The 26,911-nt window shown below is 41.4% G+C and overlaps 1 protein-coding gene across 1 annotated transcript in view; it reads right to left on the reverse strand.

Annotated features, from left to right (window-relative positions):
• The window catches only part of syn3 (synapsin III), a 107,956-nt gene that overhangs the window by 79,144 nt on the left and 1,901 nt on the right, over positions 1-26,911 (reverse strand). Inside the window, exons 2-3 of the mRNA XM_032589036.1 lie at positions 17,542-18,043; positions 6,218-6,275 (exon numbers count right to left, since the gene is read on the reverse strand). Of these exons, the coding sequence (XP_032444927.1) occupies positions 6,218-6,275; positions 17,542-17,987 (504 nt within the window). The 5' untranslated portion in view covers positions 17,988-18,043. The remainder of the gene's footprint in view (positions 1-6,217; positions 6,276-17,541; positions 18,044-26,911) is intronic.

Consider the following 26,911-nt stretch of genomic DNA (forward strand, 5'->3'; position numbering starts at 1 on the left):
ATCATGGTTACTCATTCAGACACTCGCCTCAGAGCAGCTCTCGCCCTGGGAAAGGAAAACAGGAAGTGATACATCGAAGAAATGCTTTCAGGCCTGACTGTTATGTGCTGAGCTCCATCCACGGCCGATTCAGAACGGCTTTTGGATCCGCCGCTAATAAGAACCGAGGTTTGGCTTCGGAGTTATGAACAAGTTTAACTCAATTTGAACTCAACAGAAACAGATACAGCAGTAGACATATTGTTTTAACACCAATTAGAGAAATAAAGGAGAAATTTACGAGCAATTTTATTTTATTCCTGAATAATTGCTAAGACACCGATGTTGGATTACGATGCTTTGCACGAAGTTTAAAACTTTAATTCATCCCAAAGGTGTTCCATTGAGTTGAGGTCAGGACTCTAAAGGCTGGTCAAATTATTCCACAAACACTTGTCCATATCTATATGGACCTTGCTTTGTGCTGTCAGGGTGCAACAGCAAGAGGCTTTCCCTAAACTCTTCCTAGAAAGTCGGGGACATGAAATTGTCCTAAAATGTCCTGGTACTCTAAAGGCATAAGCTCAACTCCTGACAGAAGGCCTCCCACCAAGATCCCCTCTACACCAAACGTTGTACTCGACAGTGCAGACAGGCAAACGTCTTTTTCTCGAGGCAACAGCCAAACCCATAGCCGTCCAGTGGACTGCCAGACTAAGATGAATGATTTGTCGAGTGCTACACAATAAAATAATTTTAAGAATTTATTGAGAAAAAGAAAATGTCAGTAACGACGGGATATTCAGTAATGGTCAAATGTAGTTCAGACTCATTTAAATAAATTGTGAATTAATACTTTGTAGAACTTTGAAGCCGATGCTAACGTTAGCTTTGTTAGTGGCTAATAATTAGTAGCTGATAACCTGCAGTTAGCTTATGGGGATTACAGTTTGAACCTTGTTCTTTGCAAAAGCACATAAAGGTGGTCTGCCATGTTGTACGTGAGGGTCACCATTACTGAAGCATTTTTACAAGATGAAGAAGAGATAAAAGTAAAATAAACTTGAAAGGTATAATTTTATAAACAGTAGTTCCTGCAAATAGGATTTGTACATCAATATATTATTTGATAAAGTGTGCTACTGTTAAGTCCTGAAACTTTTAAGGGAAATTCAACGTTCAGCTTATGAAGATTTTTTAAGATGAGTTATTATTTATGTTTTACAATAACTTTTTTTGTACTTTAAAAGTTTAGTTTCAAAAATAGTATCTATTTCAGCACAAATTTAATTTGAAACTATATTATGCTAATTTAATTCATGATTAAACTTCTCAGTGCACAAAAATATATTGTGAAATTTTTGTCCATATTCCTCAGCTCCAGATATTGAGAAATTCAATATTTCTCGAAATATTTAATTTTGAGAAACTAAATATTGAATTGTTTAGTCTCACATTACTTAAATCTGAAACTAAATTAACATTGTAAATACAAAAAACACACTATGATTATGAAAGTTAATAAATTCCAGATACTTTTTGCATTTCTAATGGTTACATAAACAAAAGACTGGGTGAAATAAAAGGAGTTTTCTGCAGCACTGAATACATCAGAATGATTTAACACACACAACATTAGGCCGCAGTATCTGTCACTAGATCTGTAAATTTTGTCATTTGTAAAAAAAAAAAGGTAATAAACTGGGTTAAACCACTTCAACTGTAAAGTCAGGATTACAGTAAGCTACTCACATGGTCCAAATTATTATCGGCTAATCTTTGCCAAGTACTGTGAATATTACGTTTTCCAAAGCCCTAAATTATAGAATTTCACTCTAGGGCTGTGAGGTCAATTGGATAAATCAAATATCTGCAATTAGTAACAAATCATCTGTCAGGAGCTCAATCTGCACAGATTCCTTTTATCAGAGGTGAAAACCATCTGGAGGAAAAGGGGCTACTGATAACATCCAGCTAGCTGCCTGGGAGCCGGCATGGCTGCAACCAGAACAAACATCAATAACTGTGAGGTCACACAGCTGCTGAGCAGATGTTGCCCCACAATATCCTCAACAACAGAGGGGCCCCTTGTTCCAGCTGGGATTGTGGTACAAAACACAAACAGAAAACGGTAGAGATGATGAGGAATGACACAAAATATGGTTCGGATATAACAAACTCATGAGGGTGTAACGATGACGATACAAGTAAAGACGATGTGGAACGCCGGGTTCACAAGAATGAGATGAGACTTTTGTTTTCACTGGTACAGTGACGGGTCCAAAATTGAATTTCTAATTAGTGTAGAACATCTCAGTTCAATTTTGATAAGTCCATATATTGCAGTTTTCCTGCTTGGCCTAATGTGGTCCAAACGCAAGAAAAAGCATTTCATTTCTTCCATTTCTTAACTGGACTTCAAGAATTTCAGACCTTACAAGAACCAAAGGGTTTTCAAAAAACTGATGAAAACACACGATTTAATTTCTGGCAAGCTCCTGTAGTGTTTCTCCATGTATGTGGGCTACGGAGGACTGCAAGACAAAGGCGTTTTACTTCAAATGAGCAAATAAAGCGTAACCGTGGAGACAAGTGCGCCTGGTTTGGGAACCTCAGGACCTCATGTGGTCCTGTTGTCGTTCACTGCTGAGTGTTGAGCTGCTGGGATGAGAGTCGGCTCCTCCAAAGGAGCTCCGCTTCACCCAAAGTGATGAAATTGGTTCTCAGAGACACGTGACAAAAACTGCATGACTTTGTTTGCAGGGAAGCGTCCACATACCCCTTGTGGCACAAGGCCTGGGTCGAACCAGTTGTGTATTGTGTGATTGTAATGATATTTTGCATGAAGTAGTCCACTTCTACTATCCTGGTTTTGTATATCACTGTGACATAGATTACTTTTGAGAATTTCTTCCTGTCAAATGGTTAAAAGCTCCTGGACAAATTGTAGCCTTGTTGTCCATGGAAGAGGCTGTCTGCAGAAAGGCGTGGTTCTCCCTCTGTGACCGTTTTATGTGCAAAATGGAGTATGCAGTGACAGGGTGGGAACCTCGGCAGGTTGGGGCGTGATGGATACTGCAGCGAGAAAGTGTGCGAAATCAAACATTTCGCATCAACTGTTTGGTTGTGAATGAAGTATGTGAGAGTCTTTAGTCAGAGGGGATTGTTGTCAACCAGAAAAAGGTGAAGTCCTCTCTCTACAGTGGGACTCAGCTTCTGCCTCAAACAGAGGACTTTAGGTATTTTGGTGTCATGGCGGAAGGACGGACCAGGAGATGAACAGACGGATTCATCTGCAGTAGTGCTGGCGCTGCTCAAAAAGCAAAGCTCTTAATGCACTGGGCTATGAACATTCTGACCTCGTGTATGTTCACGAAACATGCATCATGACCGAAACAACGAGATCCTGGATACAAATGAGCTTCTTCTGATGGGTGGAAGGATTCAGCCTCATCAATTGGTTGATGAGCTCCAACAGCCGGGGGCCAACTCAAAGTAAAGCCACTGGTGCTCTGTGTCAAAAGGAGTCAGTTGATGTGGCTCAAGAGGGCCTCTGAGGGCCTCCCTTTGGAGGTTTTCTGGGCATGATAAAAACCCCCGGAAAGACCCAGAACTCGTTCGAGGGAACATTTATCTGAACTGACACCTTGGGATCCCCCAGAATGAGCTGGAGGATATCGCTGGGGAAAAAGATGTCTGGGTCTCCCTCCTAAACCTCTTGCCTTTAAGACCATTGGTACTAAGGTGGACGGAAACACGGTAGCCGCAGCATTGTGATCTGGGGTTACTTTTCAATATGATGGAAGTAGGGTTTTTATGAAGGTGAATTAAAAACATGATCACCATTCAGTTTTTGACCCAAAGACTAGAAAAAGAGACCAAGCACACATCCAAATCAGCAAAACCAACGATTTCATAAAGGTCAAATGAATGTTTTGGATGATCCAGGACTAAATCAGACAGAAAATCTGCAAGGTGTCAGGAAGAGATGTCCTCACAATTTAATATGTATGGAGAACTTTGTACAGCTTTTTATCCGAGGCACTGCTTTGTCTTGTGGCCACCGCCTGTGGCCCCACAAACAGCTGTTTACTGGTCAAAACGAGATTCCAGAACTGAAACTTCAACACAGGTTGTGCAAAAAACAGTTAGCTATGGTGAAACTTTGTTTTATTTATTTATATATTTAAAAAAGGCTTGCATTACGCCCATCTGCAGCATCCCTTGCTGTGGTAGCTCTGTGTTTAAGCATGGAGATCATACCTTATAAGGAGGCGAGCACACTAGAGAAGAGGTTTGATAATGATGTGGGGCTGCTTCAGGGAGCTTACCACACATTATTAACATGACAGATGGGAGATAGCATATGATTTCAGAGTCAAATGTCAATCCGTGCAAGACATATACGGGATAATCACAAGGTGTAAAGACGTGATGAGAAAAACAGCTTTTGGGGTCGACTTGAACAGCTTCAAGCTGCAGTTTGGCTCTGTGTGGGTGCTGACGAAGGTGAAAAGAGACGGGCTGGAGACAGAGTGGAACGGCTTTGGTTGTCATGTTGCATGTTGCTTGCTTTTCACACAGTCCTCCTAAGGCTAAGCGAAAGCCACAAACAGTCAATGAAGATTCTGGCTAAGGATTAGCAATTAGCAAACTGACCTTTTATCCAAAGTGCAGAGGGCTTTAGGGAAAGGGTGCTGGGTCCAACAAGACCTAAGTAGGTCAGTCTCCGCTGGGTACCGGAGTGCTTGTTTGGTCCCCAAATTATCGACTTAACAGGCCCAAATAAATCTGTCAAGTCTTCATTCATCTTAACAACAGCTCTATGGATATTCAAAGTAAGATGACTCTGATTTCACAGAGAAGTCTCTCCAGTCGTCCTCGTCTAAAGACGTGACCACAACAGTGGAGAGCTGAGCAAACGGCCAATAAAAAAAATAAATAAATCACCCGTCCAGCTTTCTGCGGTTCTTTTCTTCTGCCCCCGTAAACACTCCACCAGCGTGTTTCAAAGACAATGGGTAGCCCGACACTTCTCCGGGGTAGAGCTGATGCTGTTCACACTGTCAATGCTGCAAGTCTAGACATATAAACATGTTCCTGCGGATTCAGTTTCAAATACAGTTTCTTTAGATGGAATTTGTTTTTTACAGCGTGTTGATCAACATCTGAGGAAGCGCCACTTTGACGTGAAATCTGGTCGGTAAGTGAAGTTGGTGGAGTAATTATCAGGAGCTGCAGTGGCCGGCAGTCGAGGTGATCTCAGTTTTGAGAATCGGGGAGAAATTCTCATTTGGGAGTCAAGCTAGCAGGTAAGGCTTATGGATGAAGATGAACAGAGCTAAATACCAGAAAATCCTTGAGAAGAAACTGTTAGAGGCTGCAGAAGATTTGAGAATGGAGTGAAGGTTCACCTTCTAGCAGAACGGTAGCCCAAACTGTCCAGGTGGCGGATACAATGGAACGGTGTAGATAAAAGTATGCTTATGTATCAGAATGGGAAAGTCAGAGTAAAAATTGGCCTTCACTTACATTTTCCATTCAGTCTGACAGAATTTAAACTCTTTATTACAAATTTTAGTTTCTAGATGTACAAATGATGGAGACATAACCCAAAGCCTTGCTGCTATTAAAGGCCCAACACACAGGAAGCAGCGTCTCTCCTCCTCCATTCATTTTACTATGGAACCTGCAAAATGAGGCGACATTCATTTTCCTTTCTTCAGCCAAGCGACCGGCGAAACCTGTGACGTTTCAAGCTCCTACACACAGACATACCAGTGAGGCAGAAAAGTTGAAAAAGGTTCAGCTTTTGTTGCCGTTGCTGTCGTCGCGTTCCGTGTGGCGGAAACGTTTGCCTCAACATGTCGCTTCTACGTGTCGTCAGGCCCATTATTCTAGTGAAAACTGTATCACCATCAGTTGGCTTGATACAAAAACACGCACTTCTTTTCAGACATTTATTTGAAAAAAAAAAAGACGCATCCTTTGTTTTGTTCTTCTCAGTTATGTACAGTAACAGTAGCAATCATCTTGCTTTTAAATACCTGGGAAGGAGTAGTTAAGTTTTTTTTCTAAAGTGTTGTTTTCCATGGTTAAGTATTCAAGTGAAACAGTTCAAATGGATGAACACAAATTGTTTGCCAATTCTGAAAAGAGCATGTTGCCTGCAGGCCCAACAGCCTGGCTAAATACTAATTAAGAGCAATCAAAAGAGTTCATATGAAATGTACTCTACCTGCTCAACTCGAATCTCATATTCTCCGTTCAGCTTCTTTCCCCGAAAATACTTGGCCCTGCAAGGAAGAACAACAGAAAAGGGTTTGATTAAACAGCGAAGAGCTTAATCTTCGATTAATGATGTGTGTGTGACACGCACACACACATCATTACCAAACACGGCACAAAAAAAGGTCTATTTCTTCTCTCACTGTTTGACATTAGCACGCCTTGCCTGCTTTAGGTCGTTACTAATGACAGGGTTTCACTATAGAGAGTTTCTAAAACTTAAATGCCAAACATTTACATTCATTTTCTTAGAACTTGGTGGAATTGCAGTTTAAATCCAATGACTTTCAGAACTTCAGTTTTCCTTTCACAAGTTTCTCAACAGTTTGCTGGAATTTTGCCAAGTTGGGCTCAAAACAGGACGTCAGAAGACCGCCGATCACCGATTGGCTAGACTGGTTGCTCTGAGGTCACCACAGGGATTTAGTGTATTTGGAGCTTAAAGGAAAGTAACACTAAAACTGACACCATAGTGTAAGAACGAGGTGCAGACATTTTTGTGCTTGTTGCGCAACACTCTGTCATAATGAAAAACAACTAGAACCTTAGTCAGGCCACGTTAGGTTCCGGACGAATCGGGCCGTAACTGAGCCAGATTTGAAGGGCCGGGGCCCTTTGCCCTCACACAACTTTTCAACTCTGCTTGTAAATTTTCTGAGATCTGAGACTTTGTTGCACTTAAGCTACTTCGATATTAAATCAGACTAAGCCCTTCCTGTTTAGTTAGAGACAGCGAGAAAAAAATACATATATCGTGTTTGTATCTGGTCCCAACTGCAGATTGCCTCCCTGAACTACAGAGTGCATGCTGCACAAAACAACCTTAAAATATCCGTGTTTGTTTTGTTGAAGTCAAGCTCAAATTTCACTAGATCGTCCAAAATACCTGGCAAGTAGGAAAAGAAATGACTCACTTTTTCCATGGTTTTAGAATCTGACCTTTAGGGGTTTTCAAGTGACTGGTGAGAACTCCCAGGTTTTTTGTTTTGCCTTCCTAAAACAATTCTGGTATCCACAGACACAGGTCACTTACACTGGTCAAGAGCATGAAATCAAAGCCAGTAAAAAGTATACAGAAACCTGTCTGTGATGCACCTGCATGTTTGAAAGCTGTTCCAGTAACAGAGTAATCTCCCTTACCATCAGACATGGAGGATTTAGATTGAGCAAGAAGAATAAAAGGATTCTTTGTGCTATTTTGGAAGAAAATTGACTAACATTTTTCTACATGCTTAATTTATGCAAAAACTACGCCATTAAATCTGCTTCTAGCTACTCTAATCTTGCTAACATGCTAACAGCAAGGCTTTGTCAATAGCCTGTTTTATGACTGCCTGCTTTTAGCTTCAACTTCCTGATTGAAACCCAACACATGAGTCAGAACAGACGAAACAGATACTACTGTGACTCAAGAGTTTTAAAAAGTCCTGAGTCTTTAATTTGAAACATTCACTTAAAAACATGGGTGGTTAGCGCTGAACATAGGTTCATGGAAACGGCATTGTTTTAGTTATTTCTCCCCACAAAAAAAACCAAAGAAACATATTACGTTACAAAGTTCTGTAAATAAATTGTTTAAACAAAGGCAATGAACTATTCTGGGAACAAATTAAGAACCATCTAGCCAAAATGTACATGTGGTGTTGATCTGGGAAGAAAATGGGTAGAAAAATGGGCCCAGATTAGATTGTCCATATTCATTGGCAGACGACAAATCAGAGGAAAAATTAAGACCGATAATAGTCCGTAATTGTAATCTCAATAAAGGACACACGTCAGGGATCCACAGAAAAAGATCAATAAGATTTACTACCCTATGGTGTGATATTAATAACTAAATTATTAGTTAAATCTTCTACATACAGTATATTAAAATGGCAACATGTGATCAAAATTCCAAAAGTTATTTCTGATTTTGTCTTTGAAGCTGTTTAGCAGCACTAACCATTTAAGGAATGAAAACAAGCAATACCCGTATTATTACACTACTAGACCATAATTCAGGTATAATTGTAGAAATAGTCAATTCTGTGCGAGTATTTGCATTATGCAACTCTGAATGAAATTAGTTCAGATTGCAATAAATGTATGAATAATGATAAATGAGCTATTTTTAATTGTGTACATACCCCAACAATATTTTTTTTATCATGAAACAATATTTTTATTGTGTTTGCAGAAAGATGCCTTGACTGTACAGCCCTATTTGAAACACTGCAGGATGAACACCAGTGACTTTATCTTGAAATTCAGTTTATAACACTGATTTTATATTGCAAAAAAGAGGCTATGAGCTCACGGGATTGTGCAGCAAAGGAATTTTGCGGTATTTAGAACACTAGTGATAAATTTAAAGAAAAAAACAGTAGTTGTGCACAAACATATTTTCACTCAATTCCAACGTCCTGTCTGAGCAGTAAAGTAATCCACATATTTGGAGTGAAAATTGTATTCCATTCCTCAAGTCACTAGAGAATCTCATTAGCATCGTACCCAAATTTACTCTAATGGTAGGTTCAATGTTCTAAGTAATATAACATCTGACAGTACAGAACGCTGAATTTTGTTGCACAAATGGATATAAATTCAGGCATAAAGGAGTGAAGCAGAATTTCAGGGTCATACTTGTGATTTTTAATTTTTTTTTTGGTACCGATACTCAAATTCACGTCTGATAATATATTGTCTCATTTGTTTTAAGTCCAACTATTCCATGTGGCTTAGATGTGAACTCTCACCTTTGGCATGCACAGGGCAGTTGACAATCTGTCTCGGCCTTCAGGCTGAAGAGTTGAGGAGCTGATTATCTAGGTTGCATGCTAGAGGCCTTTTGGTACTCTGACAGGCTAGTCTTATCTTTTTAATCGTTTTGCTCTGCAGCATATTTCCCCATTCTATGACATTTTTCCCTCAGAGACTCAACCTGAAAACGTCTTTTTATGTCCGTTCTCTTGATGTCCACCGTCATACATCTGTTCCTTTAGCGCCGATCTTTCATGTTCATCACATGCACTAAGGAGCTTCTTGACCCTAAACTCTCCCAGCTGTTGTACTGGTAGATCCTGAAGTGCATCATCTTCCACAATTTAAGAAGCCGTGAATCCTCAGAGGTCGATGCTTCCTGTCACTGAGGACGACTTTTATTGTCAAAAATGTGAGTCAAGACCATTAAGTTCACTCACAAGCAATGGCTGGTATGCAGTTCCAGGTATTGCAAAACATGCCGTCACTCTGATTGATCAATGAGCAAAGGCTTCTCATATGATCCGATCCGCACATCTAGCCCATGTCCAGATCTCGATCCGACCCACACCCTTAATATAAACACCATAAGGCTGAATTCTTTCCATTTTAAACATGAGAATATGTTGGCTCTTTAATGAGAAATGCATGATTCATACTTTTGGACAAAGTCAGTTTTCCTTCGGGGGTTTTCTTTCTCTCATTATCACACATCCCTTTTGGATCCAAGCAAACATCGCTCAGTGCTTTAGAGTTGGAAAACCTTTTTGTTTTTTTGAGACAGCTTTCCCCTCAACAAAAAAACAGGAACACTTGACTTCTACAGTTCCAGTATTTTTGTAACTGTAGTAGTATTTTCAGGCATTTCAGAGTGAGCCTGCAATTCCTGAAACAACCCTCTATGTCTTTTTTTTTTTTTTTTTTTTTTTTTCCATTTTTTTCTCCGAAGAGTTTTTGCGGAGCTAGTGGCTCGTACTTTTTCTACAGTAGGCAGACAGGAAGGAGGGTGAGGAGAGGGGGGAAGACATGTGGTAAAGGTCGTTGGGACCGGGAGTCGAACCCGCGACGTCCGCGTCGAGGACTAAGGCCTCCAAACGTGGGGCGTGCTAACCCCCTGCGCCACCACAGCACGCCCCACAACCCTCTATGTCTAACCTTCAATTAGCTTGGGTATAATACTCAGGATTTCTCTGCTTCTTTTAGGTTTTTGGGTCTTGGAGCACACCTGGAACTGATCCAGTTTAATGCATTCATATTGGCCAGGAAACCTCTGGATCCTCAAGACGAAGCACGGGAGTGGCACTGAGGTGAGGGCTTTAAGAGGCTGACCTCCCTTATGGCAGCATTTGTATCTGATCTCCATCTGCTGCTCTACAGCTGCTATGTTTCACTAGCCTCAAAGACCAAACATGCAGATTTGATACCCTTGATTCTGACATTAACAGTGAAAACTCATTAGTCAGATAAGTTGATGGGATTTAGCTGGTTAATCTGTGGTCCAACAATCCCAACAGCGCCTCCATTCGCTTCCAAGCCCCAATAGGACGAGTATATTGTATGCAGTACAGCCAAAGATGTGCAGGGGAGAGGACTCGGGAAGTCCCGGGACTAATATTGGAGGAAACACCAACCCCAGATGAGCTATCCTTCTATGACTCAACAATAGAATAATAGAACAGTTCACATCAGCAGAGTAGTCAGCCAAGAAAAACAACAATCCCACGAGCCCCAAAATAAATATACTCCATGTATATTTTCATCAGCGTTACACGGCTGATGAAAATACATGACTTATTTCAACAACCCAAAAAATACTATGAGCTAATAGTTCATAATAACACACACACACACACACACGCACGCCCACGCCCGCACACGCACACACACACACAAACACACACAGATTATTGTTCCAACACAGCATCTCCAAACTTTGGAGTTTTTTATAATTCCTTCAGACACCAAGATATGTACTACACAAAGGTCTTAAGAGTCTACTTTCAAATTTCACATAAAGAATCATTAAACCAGTGGTTTTATTGTCTTTGGGTGGCCTTTGTAGTAAATTCAAAGGCGATAAGCCTTTATATGATGAAGGAATCATTTTCAAGCTCATAGGGCAAATGTTGGAAAATAATAGCTCTTTTATTTGATAAAGGCCTGGGGACTTCTAAGTTCTTACCTCTATCCTGACATTTTTTCCATCATTATTGCCCATGTAGACCTTTGATCATCCAATAAATACAAATGCAAATGTAATCGTGACACATTGTAAAAAGTCACAATTACAATTAAATAATTTGTTTTTGACACTAATGACAGTTTTGAACCTAAGAAAATCCTGTTCACTGCCTCTGACCATCCAAATGATTGGTTGATTAATTTTTATGTTTCCAAGTAACATGTTTGGAAACAGTCCTGCTCTAGGATTCTTCATGGAATTTCAGGATCAAATATTTGCAGAAAGTTAGGATTAGGGTAGAGTTGTAGGGTGTTTTCACACCTGATGGCCTGGTAGACTTGGTTCAATTGGAGACCAAAGTTCCAACCATTTGTTACATATTCAGCTGGAAGTGGTTCTCTTTCTCATTGCACTGCGTCAAACAGACCTAACAATTAGAAATACTTGTTCCCCTCCTCGCCCGTGGTGGCGCTGCACTAAGAACCACTGAAGGAAATGACACAAAAACCTCTGAAGAAGACAATGAGCGCTACTTCCTTCTTCCCAAAAATGTAGACAAATATGGAGTGGCCTTTTTGCTGTTTTGTCTTTGAGCTATTTGTAGCGCTAGCGCTAGACTCGTACGTTTACGAGTCTAGCTAGTGTTGCATTTACCCAGAATGCCTTGTACTGTACCCTGCTTTCTGCTTTTGGAGAGGTCTTCGGTCTGCTTGGCGTTCACATATGCATTCAAACTGCACCAGAGTTCACTTCAACCGAACAGAAATGTAGGTTTGTGGGAAGACCAGAGTTTGCTTTTTTGGTCCACATGAGCGTTCGATTATGTATTCAAAACTCCCCAAAGTGAAATGGACTTTTTAGACAAACTAACTGGATTTCAACTAAAGCGGACTAGAAAGGCTGGTTTTGAATGCAGCCTTAATGATGAACTGAGGTGTCTCTTCGTCTGAGAAAAGAAATCTGGTTCTTAACAATTGTTTTTATTTAAAGATAAATCAGTTCCAGAAACCAAATCTCAAATGGGAATACCTATAGCAAACAAATGTGTTGGAGTAACAATTAATACATTTCTAATTCTTTTCATCTTTCCAAATCAAACTTTGACTAGACTTTTTTTAAGAAATATTTTTAACTTATCGACTAAAATTGTGTAATCAAATAATGTCAGAAAGAAACTGGATTGAAGGTTTCCTTAACCTTCCTCATAACTGTCTTTACCTTCTAGGCACTTCTCAAAATGGTTCTAGTGGGAGCTGTCGGCCTGCTAATTCATCTGCTATAGTTCATGAACTTTTGCCCTCTTCTTGAGGCACAGCACAGATTACCAAATCCCCAGAGAGAATTTTCAGCTCCTTAATGCCAGTGTGTGGCCTCCCTACTTCTTCTGTAGACATAACGTTAAGTTAAATCCCCTCTTCATATAACCCTGGGTAAGCAGAGGTTCTCATACCGTTCTGCCGCACATACAGACGAAGTAAACACTGCCAGAGCAGGACTGAATTAAGCGATCAGGTGCTCGCATAATTCTGAACACAGTGCAAACAGACTGACAGATACTTGGCCAATCGGCCTGCATGCCGGCCTTAAAGAGAAAGAGAGAGGGAGACATGGAGAGAGCAAAGGAGGAATTGTTGGTGGTTGCGGTGATGCTCTGAGTGCTCTGTACTGCTATTGTGCATCAGTCATTGCTGGAAGCCAAGGCTGTCAGGACAGAGCAGGGTTTCCCCAGAGACCCCAGACTCTCTGCTGGAATGACCAGGAGGAAATTCAGCCTCCGGGAGCGGAGGACGGCTGGACAAAATGCCCACATAGTCAGGACTTTTTACAGAACCTCGAAAGATCGGTGAGTAACTTATGGCGGTATTACAGGAAGGGACTGTGACACGGACATGTGATTTGGCTGTAGAGGTATTCACAAGTAGCCTGGCAAAAGCCAGTCCTTGTTCTACGCGTTGCTTCATTCAGAAGGTCTGGACCTTTGGCTGAGAAGCGACTGCTTGCTGAAGGCGTGGACTCTGTTGAAGCTTGGGACGACTGGATTTGATTTCATCCAGCTGCTAACGTTTTGCCGTAACGTATGTAATGCACCAGCTCGACGAAGCTTACTGGAAATTGCTTGTGCTGTAAACAATTTCATGGGGAGCAGGGCCTCGACATCTTTGCCAGAAATTAAATGTCTTAAACATTCTTCGTGCTCCAACTTTAATTATTCGATATTTGGAAATGTGGCCAACACAGATTCAATGGTCTTGTTCACTTTCTCTGTTGTCATTTCCAAACTACACCCTACAAATCTTCGGTTTGCTGATTGGCCCGGTTCAAATTCATCTGGAGAAATCTATCTCAATGGAAGAAAGCCCAAAGAACTAAAGGGAGATGAGAATCAAGCAGGATTGTCGCAGGAAAGTCGCATCTCGTTGGCATGCTCCAAATATTTTAGATCCATGGCAGTTGCTGAAAAGCAAGTAGTTTAGTGGTGCACGAAAAACACCATGTTCCACCAGCGCTGCCAAAAAAGCAGCCAGAAATCTGCCTCTTTTTTTTTCAGCACTTTGCTTGAATCTCGGAACTGAGCAGCAGCTGTTCAGAACCTATTTCTTCCTCTACCTGTGTCTTCCAAATCGGCCTCGAAGATGACGTGAAAACTTCAAACACATTTATCACAATATGGAAAACTAGTGCTTGTTGCAACCACAAAGTGGTAGAAATTTTTTTTTACTGTTTTAAAAAGTGACCATACTCTACTGCTACAACAATGTTGGAATCAACGACCAACCGTAGGACTTTTAATGGGCCAACATTATTTCTGTGTAGTGTCATGTAGGAAGTAAGAAATAATGATCCTGAATATGAATAGAACTGTGCAAAGTAATTAACAAAAAACCACAATTATGAAGTATTGAATATTTTCTCAGGCTGCACAGAGCAAAGAAAACCCACAATACTGTGTGTTTTCCCACCTGTAGCTGTTTACCTTTTCTCCCAAGAAAGTGTATTTAGCTCTATTGAACTGTCTAACTCTCCAGCAACTGCCTAGTAATACATAAATTAACATAACATGAAATTTATGTACTTTTTACAAAGAAATGCATTCAGAAAGAGACATTCAGCAGGACAAGAAAATGTGCAGGGACAGCTCGCAGCAGGTGAAATTTAATATGGATTTAAAGTCTGTCGTAGTGGCGCCACCTGCTGGCAGAAGATATTCCCTGAGAAGAATTTCTCTGTGAACCTTTTACTAAACTGCACTGCCACCATGTGGCTAAAAATGGAACACACGGAATAATGTCAAGTAATTACTTTACAGTTTCTATTTCATTCATCAGTAATGGTGATTTGTAAAACTACTTCCATTCTCTCTTTAAGATTAATCTGTTCAATAAATAAAGAAATAAATAAGCTTTGCAATTAAATACTGAAAGTCCTTGCATAAAGGAAGAAATACATATCTAAGTTCTTATATTCTAAAGCTGCTTTTGTAGCACTCTCAATATTTGAATATATCATAGTTAGAAATTATTGTCTGTATTGAACAATTTTAAAAAATTATTTCTTAGCAGTAAATGGCAACATAAGTCTTTTTTGGGGGCTTTGGACCCATTTAAATCTGAACTCTTTTTCAAAATTTGCAATACAAAATACGGATTCAGTGAGTTTTCACTGAGACTTTTATTGTCCATGTCAAAAATAACTTAAATTGGATATTGCTCCTTTCACTTCTGACAGAACTGTACACAAAGCAAAGTCCATAGAGACATAAAAGAGAGAAGTTTGAGTGTGGGACAAACTGACTGCCCTGATCTCAACCTGATTTAACAACTTTGGGGTGAATTAGATCAGTGACTGTAATCCAGACCTTCACATCCAGCACCACTGTCTGACCTATAAAATGCACGACAGACAAATGGTCAAAGAGTTCCATAAATACTCTCCTAAATCTTGTGAAAAACCTTCCCAGAAGAGTCAGACCTGTTGCCTGCAGCAAAGGTGGCTATTAAAGTAAAGGCAAATAATCCAATTCATTTGTTACTATAGTGAACCAGATGTATTGGTACAAAAATGTTTGTTTTGAGCTACTATCTTCTGTTGATTTCTGCTACGTTAGTTCTGATTCGTTCATTTTAATAGACTTTGGTTTATTGTGTTTTTGGTTCAAGTGTTCCATGTGTGGACGGTTATTCCCTCTGGTTTTAGATGCTGTCCGAAGATTTTTGCTCCTACATTTTTGCTTTTAAAATATGAAACCGTGGCAACAAGGTATTGCTTCGACAGCTGGGAGCAGCTGGTTAGCGTCTCAAAAGCTGAAATGATAGCTGACCTACGACCCCAAAATCCCAGAGGGGTTGAAAAGGAGGCTTCATGGAATCAGAGGAAGTTCAAACCATCTCGTCCGTCTCTGGCTTTCAAACCAAACGGCCAGACAGATTTAAAGAGGAGCGGCAAAAGCAGACGATTGGCAGAGCTTGCTAACTGATGATGTCATCCAGGATCTGCTACTGTGGAAAATCATCTGTGCTGCCCAGATATCGAGCTGTTAGCATGTCATGACAGCCATGCAGCAGTCTTCAGTCAGAGGCTCCTTCAGATTCATTGCAAGACTGACTGCTACTGGAGACCCTTCATGCTCACAGCACCTCCATCCACAATGGATTAGGTGACAACATTTAATTTCCCTTTGGGATAAATAAATAAAGTTTTTTTGAGTTAAACTAAGCTTCTTCCGTTCTGGACTCACAAAAGGACAAAAACCCTTCTGGAGGTTTCTGCGTTGCTGCATGTGATCCAAACTCCTGCTGTTCCTGAAGGAGTGCGGCGGCGGCGGCGGCGGCGGTGGCGGCGGCGGCAGCGGCTTTGCCCAGAGAGGCTGAGCCAGGCTGGAGGCCTGCGAGTGACAGTGATCCCCTAACGGCTCATTTCTTCTAACACCGGGGTGTGCAGGGGCATTTCAGCCCGCTGGCTCACACAAAACCCGCCACCGAGCTCCTCAAGAAAAGACCCGAGGAAATCCGGAACGCTTCATTACAGCTGTCAGCGAGACGCTTTAATTTAGAGATCAATTTCCAACCCTGTGCCTGTTTTCCTCGCGGTCTACACACAATCACCCCTCTGCTGGCGCTGGAGATAAATTTCAAAAGGCTGGAAATGGCTCATAACAAGCTCGCAGAAGTCAATCTCTCTGAAAACATTAGACGACACAATAACAATCCATGAAATGCATGAGAGCTCTATTGATTTAGTTAGACAGGGAAGATAAAGCAGCAGCTGACCTGAGCTCTGGGAATCCATCAGCAGCTTCTAACACACAGGGGGTGTGTGTGCGTGTGTGTTTGTGTGTGGCTCCACTGAAAGATGAGCCAATTCTTTCTCATTTAACCTCATTCATTTTTCTGTCACCTAAGCAGCTAAGTTCTCTCCTCTGGTTACCATGACAATTTCCATTTTGGCACAGAGAGCTCTGGCATGCCTAACGAGCCCAAGGACGTCCCAACCCATCCAAAATAACCTGACGCTCTGTTGCTTTCGCACAGAACTAAAAACAACTTTTATTATTTGAATATATGAACAGTTTGTAGTTCAGGCAGTTTTTATCTTTTTAACATTGGAAAATTGGCTTGTTTCCCAATAAATACATTTCTAGGCTGCGCCCATGAGTTCCATTTTTTTTGGTGGAGGCAGTATTATGGTATGGGGAAATATTTCTCTACAGTCATCTGCCTGAAAAATTATAAAACTATGTAATATCTACGCAGGGCTGGCCCAAGTTAAGCAGGTGGTTACAGCCCCCAAGCGCACCAACCCGTCGTGATAAAAACATATATACATTTCAAATAATTTTTAATAATACAAGCTAAATGTAATTCTATATGGAAAAAACATTTCTATATTATTTTAATAGTTGCTACACAAATAATAGTTCATCTGGTCCTGAAATTGGTTGCCGCCACTGTTGGGGGAAACTGTTGTTGGGGAAAAGTAAATTTAGAGTTTATCTGCTGATGTTACGATCAAATAGTTATAATAAGGCACACTTAAATACTACTTTGCATTTCAAAATCCATCCCCCCACCCCTTTTTTTTGGTTTGCTAGTCCTGTAAGGTTAAAATCAATAGTCATAACACCACTGGTATGATGTAGGCTAATTACAAATGATGCTAATTATAGTAGATATGCTTCACACAGAGTGGATTAGGAATTATAAAGCATCTGGTGTTGGTATAATGGGGCCCAAATAAAAATCTGCTTAGGGCCCCAAAAACGTTTGGACCGGCCCTGTATGTACGCTTGAACAACAACAACAACAAAAACTCCTAAAGTTACAAAAACTAAGAGCTTCTAGTGTTGCACTCACCAGTCGGTGTGCTGATCATCAACCACCAGCAGGATCTTGGGTTTGCGTACCGCAGGCTTGACCGGCTGACCGCCTCCAGCAGAAGCCGCCTCAGTTGCCGCAGCTCCAGCTGACTTGGCGTGTGCAGCGGCGGCGACGTTCTGGGCCATCTGGGCACTCTTCACCACGCTGGAGAAGGAGCTGAGAAAGCTCCCCGAACCCGCTGCCGGGGGCGGGGGCGGGTTCGGGCCTGAACCCAAGCCCGAACCTGAACCCAAACCCGAACCCGAACCCGAGCCTGGGGTCTGGCTCGGGAGGCTCGGGGGCTGACGCCTCTCGGTGGCTGGGGAGGCGGGAGATGAAATGGATGATCCGGGCGGGGCTGGCCTCTGCAGATCCATCATGTAGCCGTTGGGCAGGTTGGCCACGAAGCTGCTGTCAGACAGGCGCCGGCGAAGGTAGTTCATGACGACAGGCTGGTGGGTCGGTCAGGCCAGAGGAGGTGAGGGGAGGAACAGAAATCCTACAGAACGACACACACACACACACACACGCACGCACACACACACACACACACACACACACCCACACACACACACACACAGCGGCTCTGTTTATAGCCAACCCTGGCGAACACAAAAATCAGTTTTATTAAAAAATACTGAGGTCGCTAATTTCTCTATGAAAATGACTCCATTTTAAAATCTGGTGATTGTTTTTATAGAGTATATTTAAAGTATTCACAAGAAAATGCAGTTCAGGTAGCTAAAATAGACTAGCTAATCTTAATACTACTTCGCAAGGTATTGGCTGGTGCTGGCAAAGCAGCCAATAGAGGAGAGAGCCCCATTTATTTTCCTTGGCAGTGATTGGCTGGACAGAGATGAGGTAGACGGTAAATGTTAGCTTCTGCTGTGGCGCTAAGATGGTGATGAGGGCATAGTTGGTGTTTGAACTATCAAAATAGTCGGCTATTAACTGCCAGTGCTTGGAAATAAATTTAGGACCTAAATCTCGTCAGACCGAGAAAGTTAAAACGAGAAAACCTTAGCGTCACTACAATTTGCAAAACATGTAAAAATGGGAAACTCTCGTTTTCTAAACAAGAAAATTGTCGGTTGGAAGTTTATTTTTACAGTCAGGACTTGTTGAAAAGTCACAGGGTCTCACAGTCCCTTTCCTCTAGATCAGTGGTTCCCAAAGATTTTATAGTCCCCCTTATGATTTACCATAAAATCCATAGGGTTTCAGTGTACCACCTGTGGTACAGTTTTTTATTTTTCCAACTGTGCCCAGTTGAAAAAATAAAAAATCAACTGGGCACACACATCGTTCAACCAGACATAAACCTATACACATATTTTGTTTTTAAACTCCACTGAAGTTTATTTCACACTTCAGGTTGCAACAAAACAGACTACAAACCGTCTTTACAGTGAAACACTTTTGTGTAACTGTTTTTTTTTTTTTTTCATTCATCCATACCACTTCCCACGCCCCCCTCTAGGGGGCGCAGCCCACACTTTGGGAACCACTACTCTAGATGATGTCTAAAAATCCCAAGACGTTAGCCTTTTTAATATTACATCTTTACTCATTTAAAAAAGATATTTTGGTTTTAAAGAGATATAAATATTGTGATAATGTGTTTTCTTAATCTCATTAAAACTATATTTTTTTATTTAAAGGAGAAGTTTGGTAACGTATACAAATTTATGTAATTGCTAGAGAAAACAATTTCAGACCAGTGGTAAATATGCTAAAGCTACATCAGATTTATTAAGTTTTGGCTTTTTGACCAGTTTCCTTTGTCCGTGCTCAGCTCTGCAGCACACTGTGTCTGTGAAGACGGTTTCTCCTGAAGGTCCAGCTCCAGTTAGTGAAGGCGTCCCGCCTCTCACCATCTGACTGCCCTCGGAGCATTCCGGCTCGTCGGTCCTAGCTTCAACAATTCGACATGACGTGGAATCTGCTCATCTGTGTGAACGCGCTGCCAAATAATTCAGTGACACAAGAGTGATAACGCGGAGCCGGGTGAGATCCACAGCGACGTTCTTTATAGAGCGTAGAGTTCATATGGAAAGATGTAGTTACATAACATCTGTGATGCAGAGGAGAATCTGGAGCACATTAGTGAGAACTACAGTGACGCAGGCTTGCTAACAGAGGGGAAGAGGGAACCTTTACACCTGATTAAAACTGAGCTGCTGTTTTAAAAGACGTGGCGTCTCCTCTGCATTTTGTGGTTAAAGACGGAGGAGGAAGTTGGAGAGCAGCAGAAGCAGGACGAGATAATGGAGGTCAAGTGTTAAATCATCATGACAAGTTAATCACCACCAGTAATTGTTTGATAAGAGTGAATCTAATCTCATTGTCTACAGACTGGAGACAGAGAACTCTCTGGGTAAAAAGTTGGAGCACACCTTCCCTTCAGGGATGGATGTAGTGGACAAGATGGCCGCCTCCTAACACCATGTCTTCTGATGATTGGAGGAAGAAAATCTTTCAGGTTTCTCCACCATATCTTTGTTTCATGAAGATCTGCCCAGCATCACAAAAATTTGAATCGTTTTCATTCTGATGGCGAGCCATCCTGGCCGAGTCACAGCAAAGCAAGACCGTTCCAAAGTAATCCACACTTTGTTTTTGTTTAGAGCAAATTTTTAAATGCCCCAAAAACGAACATTCGAATTAGGTGTGTCGCCTTCTGCTGGTTTGGAGTGAATCAATCAGTCTACGCAGAGCATAATTTCGTCAAATGCTGACCATCCTTATGGTTCTAATAAACAGGAAGTAGAGGTTGCTAACTAGCATGGACCACATATCTCAGAAGGATAGAGGAAATCCTGTTCTTCAAGCCAGAGGTTTGGTGCGTCTGGTAAGGCACAAACCCACTAGTGGATGGGAGCGTTCGCTACGTCAGTACAGAAAAGCCAAAACATTTTTAATGAATACTTCAAACTGTTGATGGAAACACATCAGCTCTCCAGCTGTCTACTAGGAAATCCAGAAGGAAAATGTCTGACCATCATTTTGTCACTTGAAGCCCAAACAAACTTGTTTTATACAGCTGGATAATAATGCAAAACACACCAGCAAATCCTCTAATCAATTAAACAATTTTGCAAAGTATGGGTCTAAATTCCTCCACAGCGACATAGATGGTAGTTGACGCAAATGCTTAATGGTAGCTGTTATCACCAGGAGAGACAAAGCCAGGTACTGGGTTTTGGTTGAGGGGGGTGAGGGGGGGCTACCTTTTCACATGAGGTCAAGGTTTGAACAATTGAAAACTACATTTGTATTTATGCAGTTATCATGTCCTGCTTTTAAAACTTGTAAGGCCAGAGATCTTTAAGATTGACAAAAGCATTTGAAAAAAAAAATCTCTTAAATCCCCAGTGTGAGATGATTGGAGGGTGGGGATGAGGTGAGAGATAAATTGCAAGCATTAAAAGCAAGTCATCAATAAGGAGACTAAATGCCTGAGTTGTGAAGTGTGGAGAATTGCAACATAACTCAAGATGACAAATGTGTGTGAGTCACGCTTTGCACTGATATGAAGGAGCTTGACACCCAGTTCAATGCTGACAGCTTACAACTGAGCCCTGAGTATAATGAGAATTATCCAGACTGCCACCGCAGCCAACCAACAAGCCTCTGAACAATTCAAAACTTTTCTATTCAGATTGTCACCTAAATGCTCAAACTTTATCCGACGCGTTAACGTTCAACATAACAGCAGTTGGGTTGAACAATTGGTTCCCGTCACAGAGAGCGACATCGTCTTCCCATTGGGAGTACGATTTTGGCTGATCCGTCATAAAGCTTATAACTTGAGTCAATTTAGAGGAAACTGCAGGAAAACAAACAGAACAGCTGAAAGCGACAATTACAATCACGGGGACTGTCAGTGTCGCCATCAGAGTGATAGAAAATCACTATCATTGCTCCACTGGCACTTTCTCCTCTTCCTTAACACCCCATAAGCTGCTTTCTGCCGGAGCTGGAAGCTGTTAAAGCCGCTTCGTCTTTGCCTCTCGGCTCTCGCTGCTGAATATTCACAGTGGGAGGAAGCCACAGGAGGCCTTGCTGCATTACAGCTAACCTTGTAGCAAGCAGAAGCTTTAGCAGCCTTTGTCAGCAGAGAATGAACGGTGGAAAGAGGACAGGTAAACTCTCTATTGGATTTAGGTCTCAACTTTTGCTGGAGAACTTTAATCACACCATTATGCTCTGATCTAAGCCAGTCTTTCTCAAATTGGAATTTATGTCTACAGGAATAGTTTTCAGTTTCTCGGTGTGAGCTGCAGAACTTTTATTGTTTTTAGAACACCATTACGTTTCGTAGCTTATCGTAACCGCCAAGGTCTGTTTGTGATTTCCATGCGTTTGACGTTTTTAAAATGTTTAAATAATTCAGAATGTTCCAAGTAGACTTGTTCATGCTTTGTTGTGACCAGCCACATTTACAAAACAGAACCACCCACCCACGCTTTGTATAATTTTTTTTTTTTTTGTTCTTCACATCCTGCCTGTGAATCCGTTAAAAGTAGCACATAACCCCAATGGCTGCTCTGTGAATTTGCACATCGAAGCCTGACAGTCGTTGATTAGCCGGCAAAAGCAGCACAATGTCCATGACATCCTCCAACATGGACTGTTCCTGTGGCGGAGTTTCGCTTTCTGTTATTACACTGAGACATGCTAGTGGAACATGAAGTGTTAGATTATAGCAGTGGGGTAAATATAGCTCTAACATGATAGATACTTTTTACTTTTCCTGACATTCTGAGCTGACGGAGCCGGTCGGAGCGAAGGATCGGCGGCAGGACGGCGGGTCAGAAACAGGCAGAGGAAACTGAGGAGAAGTGGGAAGACAGCAGAGCCTGATCCAAAAAGAAGAGGAGGTGGTAGGAGCCTGCCCCTGGGCATTATGGGAGATTATTAATAAATGTGTGGGGCCCGCTGCCAGATGGATTATCACGACAGTTTCTATTTTGGAGTTTTACAGAAAGATCTTCTTCGATTTAGAGCTTCTGTAATCACCGCAATTACATTTGGAGAGCAGATACCGCCACCGTGTAAAGAGACACTGGAACCTTTTTTCCTTCCTGTCTGACATTAAAATCAGACTTTTACTATTTTAGGTTAACTTATGTTACCGAAATTCTTTGTATTTGTTAAATGTCAAGATAATAAGAGTGAACTTCTACTCTTTATTCGAATTCAGAATTTTACGGTGTTACTTTGCCTTTAAACAGTTTGGGGTTTTTGTCACAAAGTGCCTCATATTTTGCCATATTTTTCAAATAAAGAGACTCCGACCGTAAAGGTAAACTTCAGACCGACAGAGTGCTTCTGCAGTCACTTGGCAGCCCAGGTCTTCCTAGATTTTTACTTGGAAATCAAGGCCAGTCGGACCTCAGAGTAAGACACAGACCTCATGTCACCACGGTGACGTCAACAACATGACTCATCACCGTTTCTCTGCTTTAATCACACAACTACTGATATTGCACAGAAAGAGAAAACGGAGACAAGAAAACTAGGATTTGCTGCCCAACATTTGATCTAAAAGAATCTGCTGGCCTATATTTTCATTGAACACTGATTGATTACTAAAGGAAACAGATTGTAATGACAGGACCAGGAGTATTCAAGGTTTTATTTTGCTGTGTTACATTGCCAGTTTTTTAGAGCAAGTCGGTCGTGTGTTGACTGACACATCTGCACACCGCCTCTACTCCTCTTATGTAATCATTGTTTTGACAGCTATCTTAATGAGGGATTATGGCTGTTTTCTAAATCTGCATACTCATGACAGGTATGACTGTGATATTAATTTTTATTCATTTCAGCCTCTGTCCAATGAAACGCTATTGAATTGGGGTTTATGATGTTCCCTCTTCAACCATCCAATTTTTGTAGATTGTTGCTGAACATTTGGACTCACGTAGCCAGAACATCATGATCTGGCTACGTGAGTCCTACTGTATGAAACGATTTGAGACAGTCGGGAGTAAAAAAAAACAAAAAACGATGAAAGCTGGAGCAGAACGAGACCCTGAAACAGTAATACCTCATAACTCTACGACAGACTGGCATAAATCTTATGAATGTGAATATGTTGACCCGGGAAAGTCCTCAAGGCAAAGGGTTTGGACTTTTTGAGATGCTGTATGGTGATTTGTATCTGTAAGAAACCCCTTAAACTTCACTGCTGAGATTCAGGTGAGGAACATCATACTGTTGTATGCTGGTTTCATGACATGCTAACAGATCCATAGCCAGGTAGCTGAGATGATATTCCACATTAGCATATTCTAGGTGACATCATTGTTTTTTGGCAAACTCTGCTGATCAACCTTATTTGCTTTTGCCACTCCTTTACATCTTTGCCTGGACAGAGAGACGTTTGTGTCGAGGATATGATCCATTATGACCAATGGAAGAGACGGTTTCACCTTCCTGTTCCTCTTGCCACTCTTTGGTGGCGTCTGCCTCCATGATGCCGCCTTTCAAATCCTCCGGGATTTGGGGTTGAAATTTTGGTATTTTTTATTTTAGTTTTATATTTTCTCAACAGCAAATATAAAGGGTGCATTCACACCAGCCCTGTTCAGTTTGCTTTAATTGAACTCTGGTTCGTTTGCCTGGGAAGTCCGATTTGTTTGGGAAGGCGTGAATGCGTAATCAAATTCTGGTTTCGGTTCGACTGAAATGTGAATGCTAAGCAGACCGAAACTTCAGTGAAAAAGATTATAGTACAGGGCATTCTGGGTAATTGCAGCCAATACAAATGTGCATGTCCAGCGCTGGCAGGGGAAATGTCTGGTTGTCTTTTAACAAAGACAAGAAAGAAATCCTACAACCACTAAAATCTGATGCCACTCCATTTTTGTTTCCATTTCATAAAGAAGGAAGTTGAACTCCGGGTCTTCAGAGGTTTTTGTGTCATTTCCTTCAGTAGTTCTTGTTGCAGGGCCACCACTGGCGCCACCAATGAACCGTTTTTCAAATGGTTCATTTGGTTCATTTGACACACTGCAATGTGAACGTGAACCGCATCAACTGAAAATGGAACAAATGTTGCAGCTTTCACCAATCAAACCGAGTCCATCTGATTATCAGGTAGGAAAACATCCTAAATCACACACTTGTGAACCAAATATGTCCACAGTGAATGACGCAGCATAAATGGTCAACTCCCTCCACTTCCTCCTCCGTGCCTTCGTTCATTGGTGTCTGGTTGCTGCAGGGGGCTCTGTGGAAGCCTGCTGTTTCCTTTAATGAGCCGTGGAAAACTTGTAAAACACTCGCTTGGGAGGACTCTATTAGACGTAGGGTGTTAGTAGTGCACTAAAACGGAGGCATGGTGTGCAGCTATTTTGGCTTCACTGACATTTTCAACAAAACAAGAAAAACAAAACTAGTTTATAGGAATAAAAAACCTTTCCAGCTCATGGTTTTTTGTTTTGTTGTAAATGCGTGCTCTGTTCAAAGCGAGAGCAGCAGCCGGCAGTGATGAGAAAGACGCCGCTCAACTGTGAACCATCGTCGACTGCAGAGCCAGAACAAGCTCTGCGACACGACAGAGCGTCTCCTGCAGCACCGGCAGGCCGGCGAGGCGAGGTGTCACAGCCGAGTCCCCACACAGTGACCTCCCAGCACTTCACACAGCAGACGCCACATTAGTTCAAACACACACACACACACACACACAGTAAAAAAACAAACAAAAAAACACACACACACTTCTTTCTCCCCGCCTGCAGGCAGAGGACTGCTGTAGTCATAGGAAAGCTTCATTAGGAACCAAAACAAAAAAGCCTCTGATTAAAAGTGAGGGCTTTTAATCAGAGTTAGAATAATTTTTTTTTTTTTTAAAAAGGAATTCTCTACTAGATTAGTGGAAGATCTGCTGGAGAAGCTTAATTGCAGGTTTTTTAGGGAGTTGAGTTTAAGCCGATGATTCTGAGACGTCATTGAGGAAAATTCTGGCTTTAAAAAGCAACTTTCAAAATGAACTACTTAACGAACCACATAATGTCAATTTCCTAACAAATATGCATTTGTAGTAGAGGAGGGCATTTAGAGTATCATCTATAATTTATTGCAAAGAAATTCTAGGAACTTAGATTTGTTGTAGTCTTGACAGAATTAAATTTAAACTAACTGACCGTTTTATCAGAGATGTTATTTTTACTGCTTTCTTCACCGTTTGTCCCACGAGAGCGTCAATGAACATCAGCTGCTGCGTGCAGCTCGGTGATGTAACGGGCGTCCTGGAGAAGCCGGTTTGAAATGGGAACGTTTTCCAGAAACGGCGTTTTTGTGTTGCCACGAATCAGTGGCATCGGCAGAGAATGTCCATGGAGTGGACAGACGAGGCCGAGACAAATTGTAGGCGAGCACGGCTAAAAAAAAAACCACATTCATGATTTATATGTATATATATTTAAAATATTATATATTTATTTAATGGGTTTTACATTTATATCTTCATAAAACAGCACTGCACGCCTATGAATTTAGGCTCAAAACTTGATTTTCTTGGAGGGGGGAGCAGCAGGGTGGCCAGCATTTTTACAGAAGGGGCCATAATAGTGCTACAGTATGGTGATTAAATCTGTAGTGCATATTTTCCACTCTTAAATTGTAGTATCCCAACTTATCCTGGCTGGTTGGTCACTTTTTGGGATTAAATTTGGACAAAAAGGGTTGGTTTAATTTCATAAACTCCTCCTGAAGCCAGAAGCCTGTAATCATTAGCACACACACACACACGCACACGCACACACACACACACCGCGCCCTGTCCTGCTGGGGAGCATCTGCTGGCTCAAGTGTAGATAACTGGTTATGGGCAGAACATACCTCAGCCTCCTGATGGCCCCATTAATATTTCATGAGTGACTTTGGGAGTATGACATCATTATCAGCAAATATTAGACCTGAGCACCCAGACTGAATTCAGAGTGCGGCTGCAGCGAAACTCTGCAGAACAGGCTGGAAATCTACGTTTGTTTGGCACCATAGAGATACATTTACATAGATTAAGCAAACACGTCCAATTTTAAACGAGTCAAACTGAAAATGAGTTTGTTTGTTTTTTTTTAAAAAGTTCTAAGGCAGTTGAAAATATATATATATAGAAACAGATCTAAATAAAAAAAATTCAATATCAAAAGATTCAGGATTTTTCTTATTTTATAAAGTGAAATTTACATGTCATATAAACTTGTTCCTTGTCTTTTGGATGATTATGGTTTATAGATTATGAAAATCCTAAATTCAGTGACTCAGGAAAAGCATCGTCATAGAAAGTTGAGTGGAAGGAAAAGATGTCCCAGGAACAGGTGCAACAGCAACAGGGAGAACATGAGAG

The sequence above is a fragment of the Xiphophorus hellerii genome, chromosome 17 (assembly GCF_003331165.1).
Source record: "Xiphophorus hellerii strain 12219 chromosome 17, Xiphophorus_hellerii-4.1, whole genome shotgun sequence".
Classification (NCBI taxonomy): domain Eukaryota; kingdom Metazoa; phylum Chordata; class Actinopteri; order Cyprinodontiformes; family Poeciliidae; genus Xiphophorus; species Xiphophorus hellerii.